At 30.7% G+C, this 13,039-nt stretch overlaps 1 protein-coding gene across 1 annotated transcript; it reads right to left on the bottom strand.

Annotated features, from left to right (window-relative positions):
• Positions 1 to 469: 469 nt before the first annotated feature.
• LOC122503140 lies at positions 470 to 7,107 on the bottom strand. The gene is made up of 2 exons (XM_043613577.1): positions 4,126 to 7,107; positions 470 to 583 (listed from the first exon to the last, which is right to left on the bottom strand). Exons 1-2 carry the CDS (start codon positions 7,105 to 7,107, stop codon positions 470 to 472), a joined length of 3,096 nt encoding a protein of 1,031 aa, XP_043469512.1.
• Between the last annotated feature and the right edge of the window lie 5,932 nt (positions 7,108 to 13,039).

Genomic DNA, 13,039 nt, shown 5'->3' with positions numbered 1-13,039 from the left:
AGGTGTTCCACAGGGCTCCAATTTAGGCCCACTATTGTTTGTTTTGTTTATAAATGATGTCTCTTCTGTTTTTGAGAACTGCTTGTTTAGCCTATTTGCTGATGATCTTAAACTTTATAAATCTATAACTGATATTAAAGATTTTGACAATATTCAAGCAGATTTGGATAAATTTTATAAATGGTCAATTAACAATGGTCTTCCTCTTAATATCAAAAAATGTTCAACTATTACTTTTACGAAAAAAAGAATCCAACATCATTTGTTTACAAAATTAATAATGTTAAACTCACGAGGGTAGAATCGATTGATGATCTTGGCATTACGTTTACAAGCGATTTTTCAATGAATGATCATATTTCTAAAGTAGTTAGCACAACACTTAGATCTATTGGCTTTGTCACTAGAAATGCGAATCCTTTCTTTAGACTGTCAACGTTTAAAACTTTGTATTATTCTCTTGTACGTTCTAACTTAATATGTAATTCAATCTTATGGTGGCCTTATCAGGAGGATGATCTGCTTCGTCTTGAACGTGTACAAAACAAATTTCTTCGCTTCCTCGCGAAACAATTAAAAATAACTAGAGACATAACAAATCATGACTATTCTGACCTGAGGCAATTGTTTAATATACCAAAAATCTCATCTACTTTTCTGTATTCGGATTTAATTTTTTTGTATCGAGTACTTAATGGTTATGTGGACTGTCCTGAGATTCTTGCGAACATAAATTTTTCAGCACCTTCAAGATCATCTAGAAATACTAATTTGTTTAAACTCAATTTTCATAGAACAAACTATGGTGAAAATTCAATTTACCATAGAATTTGCAGTGAAGCTAATACTTTTTGTACTGACTTAGATTTCTTTAACTTATCATTATTTCCTTTCATTTCTGCTTTGCGTTTGTTGGTTAAGGAATTGTAAACAATTAGCTACCTAGTTCAAAACTTACACTTATTGTTATCTTTATTGTCTCATTAGACATTCTCTTTTTTTATATACTTATATTTAATTCTAAGTACTATTTGTACTAAAGGGCATTTTTTTGTAAGCCCGTATACATTTACTAAATAAATAAATAAATAAATAAAATCGTTACGGGGGGTTTTGGGGTCGCTGATTACGAATATGACATAATTCTTTGAAAATTAAACATTTGCAGCAAAAATTGAAGTAATAAAATTTGGTTAAGTGCTAAAGTTACTAAAATGACTAATAAAGGATTTCTGAAATCGTAGATTTCGAATCCAATGTTAGTTTTCTAAATTTCAAAATGGCGGATCCAATATGGCGTCACGTTTTTAAAAATCGATTAAATTCGTCTTAAATTCGTTACTCGAGGGTTTTCGGGGTCGCTGATTACGAATCTGATGTCAGATTTTAAAAATTGAAAAGGATGGATTCATAATGGTGAACGAGTTTTTTAAAATCCATCGAATTTGCACCTATTGGATCCGCCATTTTTAATTTTTAAAATCTGACATCAGATTCGTAATCAGCGACCCCGAAAACCCCCGAGTAACGAATTTAAGACAAATTTAATCGATTTTTAAAAACGTGACGCCATATTGGATCCGCCATTTTGAAATTTAAAAAACTAACATTGGATTCGAAATCTACGATTTCAGAAATCCTTTATTAGTGATTTTACTAACTTTAGAGCTTAACTAAATTTTGTTACTTCAATTTTTGCTGCAAATGTTTAAGGGATACTAAAAATGAAGAATGTAGTTTCGTTCACTAAATTTAGTGTAGAATTGTCATTTTTAATCCAATCGAAGTCCACAAGGGCTCAAAATTTGTGTAATGATATAGTCTATCAATAAAAAAATTAAAACCTAAACATTCTTTCCTGTTTGATGTAGAAAAAAATAGTAGAAGTTACTCAAATGTCTAAAAATCATCAAAATTGTCATGAAATTTCATCTTTAATCGACTGTAACTCTCTCGTTTTTTGTTGAACTTTATTCTGTGACCTATGGATCGAAAGGTAATTTAATAACCTTTCCAATGATACCTCATTTATTATATTTTGACAAGGTAATTTTCCTACAGGTAAGTTTAAGTGGCGTCGCACCTCGAAAATGCAAAATTTGAAGCTACAGAAAAACTGCACGAGGGAAAAAAATTAAAACTATGATTTTCTTACTTAAAAAACACCTACTATTTGAAAAAAAATTGTTTTGTTCGATTGGCAAAAAAAAGTTTTTAATTTGTAAACCTGTGAAATAAAAAAATTTTCTTTTCCGCCATGTTGGATCCCCCATTTTCAATTTTGAAAATTTGATATCTAATTTTTGATCATCAACACCAAATACATTTTTGTTTGTCTTTTTTAAAAAATGCAAATGAGAAAACATTTTAATCATACGATTGCTTATCCGCATACAAAAACATCTTTTGACATGGCGAAGAATAAGGATGTATAATTTTTGTTTTACTTCGAATTTTGCAATATTATTTTAGGAGAGTATTCTTGACACTATAAAAAATCCGCCATTTTGAATTTAATTTTAATTAAAATTTTCGAAATTATGTGTCAAATGCTTAATAAATAAAGCATTAACTAACAAATTGAAACCAATTCAACGCATGTAACGCGGCAGTGCAACCGCCCGTGAAACTGCACGCTCCATGTCTTTTTTACAGCGCGTAACAGGCTTAAAAAACCATCGGTACATTTCAGAAAGCCTTACCCATTGTTCGAAGATAATTGAATCTTAAATAATTATACGAATTAGTTTTTTAAAACATTTGCGATTGTTCACAACTGGTGGCGGGGTGAGAGTCAAAAATTGATGAAAAATTGTCCATTTGGTTTATGGAACAACGATAAAATTTATACCTCTCACTCATACCTCGTTCTCGATCTGCCTTTCTTTTACTCCTTAATTTATCTGTGAGTGAAAAAAGAAAAATAATTAGCCAATAAGGAAATAAGACGCCCATTTCGTATTTTGGCTTGAAAGTAAAATTCCCCACTTTTCCTTCCCCTATCAAATTCTGTTCCTCTCTTTCTACCTGACACGGAAAATAGAGAAAACATGGTACCCCCTTCTAAACCCAAAAAGTGGGAATTACTTTCTTAACTATTCGTCTCTCTTTCGCTCCCACTCTAAACTAAAAGGAGAGACAATACCTCCCTCCCTCTCTTTCTCTCTCACTGTAAACAGAGTATATAAGGAAAGACTAACTTAATATATATAGATATAATAATAATATTCGCCTCTCTTTCGCTCCTACTCTAAACTAAAAGGACAGGCGATACTTACCTCTCTTTCTCTCTATCAACCTTTCTCTCTCACTGCGGACAGAATGTACACGCTCTGGACAGACTGAATGAAAGAATACGAAGATTATTATAGTTAATCTTTAACGAAATTTTTTTTTTAAATTAAGTAACATTAATATTCAAATAAATGAAATTTAAAAATAATCTTTATCTGTTCCTTAGAGTCATACATACATCTTCACCTTTATTTAAATCTAACATTTTTTTGTTTCTTCTTCTTTTCTGTTTTTCTGACATTTTTTCAAACTGTATTATCACGACTAGCAATCTAACGCGCGCTAAAGCGCGCGTCTAATACTTCGTTTTGTGATTTAGGCATTTTGAAATAAAGATTATGGGTCAGTATTTCTTAAAACGATCACGTAAATAAATAAAAAAAATTTAATTTTCAAAGTTTAATAATTTTGCTTCGTCATGAGAAAGTATTATTATAGTAAAATTTTTCAATCTCTATTTGTTAATGTTTTTATGACCCTTACAAAAAGCACTAAAAATCGCTTCGATTGGACTATTTTTAAATCTAATTAGATTAGAAATTACGAAATTATTGGTATTTTAACAACCAAAAATATTAAAGAAAATCTTATTTTTTAAATTCTAAAAAAAGTTGAAGTAAATTTTAAATTCTCATATAAATAACTTGTAGAACTTTAAAAATTGCTTTGATCCAAGTATTTTTAATTTAATTCGATAAGAAATACATTGTTATTTGAAAAAATAAAAATTATAAAAAATATTATTTTCAAATATTTTAATAAAAAGAATTTTATAAAAGCAGAAATGCAGAAAAGCAGAAATTTCCACAATTTACTATTTTTTACACAAACCTCAACAATATGAGTGCGACTACCATGCGGAACAATTGGCAAAGTTTGCCTAAAATCACCTGAAAGCAAAATAACTTTACCTCCAAACGGTTTATTACATTTTGTAATATCTCTTAACATGGATTCCATTGCTTGTAAAGCATATTTTGGGGCCATTGAAATTTCATCCCAAATAATAATTTTTGCACTCCTTAAAAGTTCAGCATGTTTCGACATTCCACTTATATTACATGTTGAATCTTCATTGATTGGTATAGGGAATTTAAACATAGAATGTGACGTTCGTCCTCCTTTTAGAAGATTAGCCGCTATACCAGTCCAAGCAACTGATAAAACTACTATTTCCTCACTTTCGACTGTAGTAATAATAGTATTGTGTAAATAGCTTTTACCACTTCCTCCAGGCCCATCAAGAAAAAAATATCTACTATCATATTCATCATTATGTACGGCCATCATAACATCATTAAAAACTTGCCGTTGTTCATCATTCAAACTTTCAATAAGATTATTAGCTTCTTCTTTTAGCAATTGTAATGTTAACGCATTACCTTTCTTATCAACAGAACTATAATCTTCAAGAATTTTTAGATCGATGTTTGGTAAACCAAATTGATGTAATGTAAATCCATGAAAATTAAATACTTCATTAATTAAAAGTAATGATTTTTGAAGCGATATTTCCACAGGTAAATTATTATCAAAAATCATGTGTTCTTTAAACTTATTCCATAAATCAACAGCATTCACAGGTAAACCAAACACACATATATATGCAAATAAACGACATAGTTCTTTAGGAAATTTCATACTCACGGCTTCAGTCAAACAATTATCCCACTCGTTATCGTCTACCATCAAATTTCTTGCACGTGCTGCTTCTGTATAAGTATTATATATAATACCTTCATATGTTCTCACATCTTCAAACGATTTAGCACCACGTACATAAAGTAGTAAAATTCTCAAAAAATATCTTTCAATGTCTTTTGGACTTACAAAATACATTCGGCAAATTATAGGTTTTGTAATTCGTTCTCGTTTTTTCCAAGTTTTAGATGACTCAACAAAAACATACTTATGTGGTATTTCAGAGTACAAATATTTGCGTGCTTCAGGATCTTGTCTATTTAACTGAAACCATGCTGTCAACATTGTATTTTTAAATTTCTCAATTGCAGTTTGTTCCATTCCTTCTTGAAAACATATTGATTGTTGATTAGGCAAATGTACAGCTAATCTATATGTTGCATGTGATTGCTCGTGCATATTGAATTCATAAAGTCTATGCATTGCTTCTGGTGGACACACATACCGTGTATTTAAATAATTTTGAATTTCATCATAATGCATTACTTGATTATCATCTTTATAACCAACTATTGCATAATCATGTCCCTTATAACAATATTTAAATAAATATTTAATACCACCTGTACTACCACATGCTACTAAGTTAATATGACATGCAAATTTTTTACTTAAATACGGATTATATGATACAATCATCGAATTGTCAGCAGTGCATTTAATTGACCCGTCTCTATTATAAAAAATAATTTTTTTGCCATCATTTCTCCGTCTATACTCCGGATAATTTTTTGATTCATAATTTGTTTTTGGAGAAAATGGTTTAGGATAATTTTTCGTGCATAATTTTGTTTCAGGATTCATACAAGGAGAATGTACATTTTGCTTTCCACAAGGTCCATGAACTTGAAACTGCTTCACAATTTTATAAAGTTCTGGATTCTTTTTCTCATCAGGAATTTCTGCACATATTATTTTATCTACAGTTTCTGCATCACGAATAGCAAACTTTTTATCTAAAAAAATTATTGAATGTACATGAGGCAATCCACGCTTTTGAAATTCTATTACATATACATAAGCAATGACTGGACCAAAAATTTGTTTATCTTTTAATTCACACATTAATTCTTTTACTTTCTTTTGAAAAACTCGGGCAACAATATCTGGTCGGTCAGATGCAGTTTCCGAATCCAATAAATTTTCCATAATCTCAGGCCATTTTGGATTACATGTCATTGTAATAAATAAATCTGGTTTTCCAAATTCTTGAACTAATCGCATAGCGTCCATAAAACATTGTTGATAAGCGCGTGGTCCTCCAGTAAATGTAGAAGGTAAAATAATCATTTTCCCTGGTCGAATATTTTCTTGTGTTGCTTTATTATTCATATAATCCATTAATCCACAGTACATTTCAGCTCGAAGTTTTTTCTGTTCAAAACGAATATATTTTAAACGCTCACCTTCTACTTTTGACCAACTATCAACAATAAATTGTTGAGTTAATTTACCCATTTGTAAACATGGATTAAATGTTCCTCTATAAGACAAGCGATACATATAAAATTGTAAAGGAGTAATATTACGAACACCATCAGTATGTTTCATATTTACAGTCCATCCTGGATCACCTGACGGAAACATTAAAGGATATGTCATGGGATCGGCATGTGTGCTAAGACTACTAATTGGAATACTTTTAGAACCCCTTGGATGTATACATATATCACGTTCAATTGGAGGCTCACCATCTTCGCTAACAAATATAACTGCTACTTCATTGCAAGACGGAACATTATATTTGCTTTGAGAAAATTTTGGATCACGTTTAAACCACATTTGAATGCTTCTCGGACACTCATTCATTAATTTTGCCCTTGCTTCTTCTTCCAATTCCAATTCTTTCATCATTTTAAATGACTTTGCATAAATATTAATATCTCTAAGTAAAATATCTATTTCAGTCATTAGTAATTGTAAACATTTTTTATTACATTCATTATTCAATCGTTCCATCACCGCTTCATCAGTATCAAGAATATACAATTGACCATATTTTCGATTATCTCCATCATCAGGATGAAGAGAGCATGTATCATGATACACTTGTCCATGTATACGAAATACATAAGGACCATATCCCTTTGGAACGTCTAATTTAGCTCCCATGCTAGCAAATGCACACGAACTATTATAAGATCGAATATTTTCCTTATAATTCTTACTTTTAAAGTTATTATCAAATAATAAATTTTTCAAATACAAAGGATAAGGTTTTAAATCATACAACTTTACTTTTCCTTTATGACAACAACTACTAAATTTTTTATCCTGTGGCCTTTCACACAAAAAATGTAACGCGTCACAAAACATACATTTGACATTCATTACACCTAAATAATTTTGTGTAACTTTATGTTCATCAAACTCTTCAGACAACATAATTCCAACTCCTAAAGTTTCCATCATTTTTCCATTTTTTTTATTCATTTTACATGTTAAATTATTTTTTTGTCGATTTTTTTTGTCATCGTCCGTTTCTAAAGATAATTGTTTTCTTTTATAATTTAAATTCTTTTGCTTCATTACATTCTTTTCATCTACATTTAACAATTTTCTGTAATTACGTTTTCTCAATCTATCATTCTCTAGTCTGATTTTTTTCTGTTCATCTGTTTCTTCAAGCCTTGCCTTCCTTTTTCTCTCCTTGTCTGTTATTGCATAAAATCTCTTTTTCTCATTTTTTTCATTTTCATTAAGCTTCTCCTCTGAATATTCTGAAGATATACCTCTATTAACATTATTGTCGGAAGCTAATTTAGATTCTCTTCTCAACAATTTTTCAAATTCAGTAATATGATTGTCATTTAACTTTTTTCCTTCATTATTTAAAATTTTACAATCCTTATTACTTAAATTTTGTTGACCTTTGGTTTCATTTTCTATTTTTAGAGATAATTTAATTTTTTTACTATTTAAATTGTTTTGCGTCATTACTTTCTTTTCATCTATATTTCTAGCCTTTTGGCAATTACGTTTTCTTAGTCTATCATTTTCTAGTCTGATTAATTTCTGTTCATCTGTTTCTTCGAGCTTTACCTTCCTTTTCCTCTCATTATCTTTTATTGCGCGATGTCTCTTTTTCTCATAGTTTTCGTTTCCATTAAGCTTCTCCTCTGAATATTCTGTAGATATACCGCTATTCACATTATTATTACTAATACTGATACTAGTTTCACAAATGGAAGACGAGTTTGGTATTTCTATGAGTTTTGTAGCTCCATCCGTTAAAAGACGTTTCCAATCATACTCAACAAAAAAAGGTCTAATAACGTTTGTCAATTCCACGGAAGGAAATGAAATTAAACGATTATTTTCAAACATAAAAATTAGATGTCGTCTCATTTCACTATGAATATAATTAACAGTATTTGGCAATTCATTGTAATATAAAGATGTTGCAAACGCTATTGCGTATATGCCACAGTCAATTCCATTCGGTTGTAGATTAACAGTTGAAAAAACTACCGGCGGTTTGAAAGGATATAATCTAAGTAAATATTTTTTTTGATCTTCATTTAGGCATTCCTTATTAAGACTATTATAAATATATAGCCTTAATCCATCATAATAAGTACAAATCCAGTGACCAGATTTGCAAGCACCACTAAAAAGTATTTGAATGTGCTTCTGATTTTTATCAATCGGAATAATGAATTCAGGCGTAATTAAATATAAAGTACTTTGCATGTTAAATGATAAATTTGATTCTCTTCTCAACAACTTTTCAAATTCAGTAATATGATTGTCATTTAACATTTTTCCTTCAGTATGTAGAATTCTATTATCTTTATCACTTAAATAAACTTTTTCTTCTCTGTTAGACATGATTTTTTAACAAAATGAACTAATAATTTAATATTTTTCAAAAACTTATTTTTTGAAAACAGACTTAAACTTAAAGCTTCTATCTTATAACTAAATAAATTAAAATAATGAATAAATATAAATAATTTTTTATAGTTTATTTTATTTTTTATATGAACATTTCTTTACATTTAAATTTATTTTATTTTTTCTATTTATTATATATTTAATTAATTAATAATAAATAGTCATCAAATTTCTCAAAAATCTCATAAAACACATAGTTTGCATAAATAATACAAGTCACATAAATCGCATTTTCTTCCCATATAAATCATATAATAATACGCATAATAAGTCGCATAATTTCGCATAAGTCACATGATTTCGCATAAGTCATATAATAAAGCACATCTAATAAAGCAAAAAACTCATGTAAATCATGAGCACATAAGTACAAATAAATATATAAAAAGTGCAATAATATCTTAACTAATATAATTGAAAAAAATTAAATCAAAAATTATCCCAAAACATTAACCAAAATAAATTTATTTACTCTAACAAAATATTTCACTGAGTTCAAATTTTCACAATTATTATTAATAGAAAATCAAATTCAACTGTAAAGTAGAAAATTTTAAAGATTTTTTAATAAAGATACTCTTTGAAATTGAAACCCTTACTCGTACTTCCGTTACTTTTCATACCTCGTTCTCTATCTTCCTCTCATTCACTCCTTCTGTCTGAGATGAGAAGAGAAAAATAATCAGCTAATAAACAATTAAGACCCCCTTTTAGTATTTTCGCTTCAAAGTGAAATTCCCCACTTTTCCTTCCCCTACCAATTCTTGTTGCACTCTTTCTATCTGACACAGAAAAGGGAGAAAACATGATACCTCTTTCTAAACAGAAAAGTAGGCGTTACTTTCTTAATTATTCACCTCTCCTTCGCTCCTACTCTAAACTAAAAGGGCAGGCGATACTTCCCTCTCTTTCTCTCTATCAATCTTTCTCTCTCACTGCGGACGGAATGTACACGCTCTGGACAGACTGAATGAATTCGAAGATTATTATAGTTAATAATTTCTCCAGTTCGTTTACATTTACTTCAACTAGTAAAGCTATGTTCATTTCCCATACGAAAATTCGTATTTCGCGTACAGAGAGTAAAGGTGCGTTTGCACCTCTGCAGATTGTGATGGTAACATACAAAAATAATGGCACGGCTACAACTCGGCTGCTTGCCTGCGCAGGCATCCGCAACTAGAGTGAGGGAGAGAAAACATACAATTTAAATTGTCTGACTCTCTTACTCTTATGTGTTATCATGACAACCTGCAGGAAGGCAGCCGAGGTGAGACCGTACCTTAAGAGTCTACATACGTGAATTCAAATTTTATGCACTTTCTCTCTTACTCTTATCGTTCCTGCATACAGAGGTATAACCGCAGCTTAAAACCGAAAGCATAATTTCATAAGTGCAAGAGAGATAGTCAGATAGCACTATCTCTCTTGCACTTATGATTTTTTGCTTTCGATACGGAACAAAACAGTGGTATCTGACTCTCTCTTTTTCTCTCTCTTGCACTAATAAAATTCTGCTTTGCTTTACTTTATTTTGAACTCCATTCTGAATGCGATTTTGACATTTGTAGGTAAATTTTTCTTCTACAGATGCAACTTAATACAAAAATTTTCACAACTGTAAAAATGTAACATGACACATTTTTCACTATTTTTCTTGCATATTCTTCAATGGAAACAGACCTATTATGTGATAATTTAAACAAATAGTAATAAATATTAGTGAACAAAAAATTTAAGAAAAAATGTTACTTACCTTTGTTTTCTTTAATGTTTTAGCACCTTAATTGTGGAAAAAACATGCTCTGCGTTTAATAATAAGTCGTGACTTTATGGTCTTTCTCCAATAGGGAACCTTTTGGAGAAAACCCTTTACTGTTTTAGGTTGGTTCCAGAATAGATTTGATGCAGACGCGACGCGTCCCCAGTTGATTAACATTGGGACCCGTCGCGTCTTCGTTGCGTTTTGGCTCCATCTGGAACGACCCATACATCAATTTTCAAATTATTTTTAAAACCTGTTTGCAATAGAATTGATTGTTGTATACAAAGAAAAAAAATAATATAAAACTTTTTTAAATTTAAATTTGGCACAGCCTAATAAATATTATAACTTCTGCCATCATGACTCACTGCATCGCAGTGAGACCTTGCTGCGAGATACCCGATACCTTGATAAGGCCGGCTTTGTCAGCATCGGATGTTCGAGATTCGAAGCTATACAGCATTTAAGAAAGGAACATTCATACATTGTATTCAAATGTTCCTCCAGGACAAAACAATAAACCTTGCGTCAATGTTGCGAAGCTATTTAGCGAAAAGCAACATCGTAGCAATGTTTAAAAGAAATGTTAATATATATATATATATATATTGTAACGCGGCATTTTATTTGCCGCGTACAAATTAATATTCCTTAAATAATAGACTTTAAATTTTATTGATTTACGTCAAACTGAGAATCAACAATCATTTTCTTCTTCTGAGAAAACTTACTTTAAATTTTTCCACTACTGTAAAATTTAGTTTCTCTTAAAATATTGTTATACAAACCTGAAATTATGCGAACCGTCAGATCGCTGGTCAACACAATTTCTGTAAACATAAGAGGGTGATACTCGGTTTTTCATTTTCATGTCAACTGTCATCGCGAGATCCGGATTTTCAATCTTCGGAATAACTGCCGAGAGATTGCTTCGTATTACAACAAGTAATGTGTTTACTTGTTATCATTACGGGTCATACAAAGTGACAAAAAGGCGAAAGTCCATCGACGAGGACATCAGCTGTCAAAACACTGGCTGCAGCCATCTTACGAACCGGACGTCGTCGCGCAGTGCCCCTCGCGGAGACTAAACGAACTTTCATGAACTCTTTTTCGACGGTCGATAAATGACCTGAATTACTTACTGTCGCGCATCGATTACCTACCGAAAATCTTTGCATCAAGTGCGCGTGAGACTCACCACGAAGCAGAGATGCGCGTCTGCTTCGGTGTCCCCGTCGGTAATTTAATTCATTCTCATTTTGACGTCGTTTAATGACAGGTCGCAGTAGACCGTTTTTGTAATAATTAAAATTTAAATTAAAATCAGTTGTGCCTACTTCCAAGAGATGAGCCGTGGGACCATGAGGGGACGTCGGCGTATCTCCGGTGAGTCTCTGAATAATTAAGAGTGTTTTCTCCTGACGAACAATCGATTAGAAATTTAACATGTGTCAATTTCCTTTGTTTCGCGACATATCATCTGTGTAACTTCTGAACAGGTCCCGTCTGGACGTGTAATTTCTTGTGATTAAATCAAAAATTAAAAACGAACTTGTGATTTCTCTTACCCCGCGCTCTCCTTGAAAAGATTGAGCTAGCATAAAATTAATTAAAATAATAGGTTTGAATATTTTTCCATAAAATATCTCTGGCGTTCGGGCATTAATTCAAACAACAAAGTAACGTGTGTTTTATTTAATTAGTTGATCCTGAAGTAAACAAAAATAAATTCTTGAAATAAAATAACCTTATTTAGAGTAATAAAATTAATAGTAATTTCTCAAATATTAACAACAATAGTAAGACACCCGTTATAATATATATATATGTATATGTTACCGGCAAAACCCGAATTGCCTAGGCAATTCGGGTTTTGCCAAGGCCGTTTTAGGCAAATTGAAAATCAAACTAAATTGAATTAAATTAAATTAAATTTATTGCAAAAAATATTACTATGACGCAATTGATCATAAGAAAATAGTCTTAGTTGAAAGAATTTCTTTTTCAATTTACCAAATGGCTTGTATTGAGGCATGCATTGATGTAAACAAATGGTAAATGAACTGTTCTTCATAGCTCACTATTAATTAGTGTCTCTTTTGACTTTAAATTGTACATACCATTCGAAATGAGTAACGAAGATTTTATTCAAAAATGGAAAAGCGATTTTTATGCGGCGGTAAATAAATCTGCAAATTATAAAATAATTGTGCAAGAGAAATATGATGATATTTTAAAGGATGTGAAAAGTGGAAAATTAAATGGAGTAAAAAGTAGCCTTAAGTACAGAAGGTTGAAAAGATATGACATTTTAGAAGTTGCGGGAGTACCAAAATTGATTTAAAAAAAAATTAACCGCCGCATAAAAATCGCTTTTCT

Source organism: Leptopilina heterotoma, unplaced genomic scaffold (assembly GCF_015476425.1).
Source record: "Leptopilina heterotoma isolate Lh14 unplaced genomic scaffold, ASM1547642v1 Lhet_245, whole genome shotgun sequence".
In the NCBI taxonomy this organism is placed as follows: Eukaryota; Metazoa; Arthropoda; class Insecta; order Hymenoptera; family Figitidae; genus Leptopilina; species Leptopilina heterotoma.
Note: the sequence above shows the minus strand (reverse complement) of the source record. Positions and strands in the feature narration are given on the sequence as shown.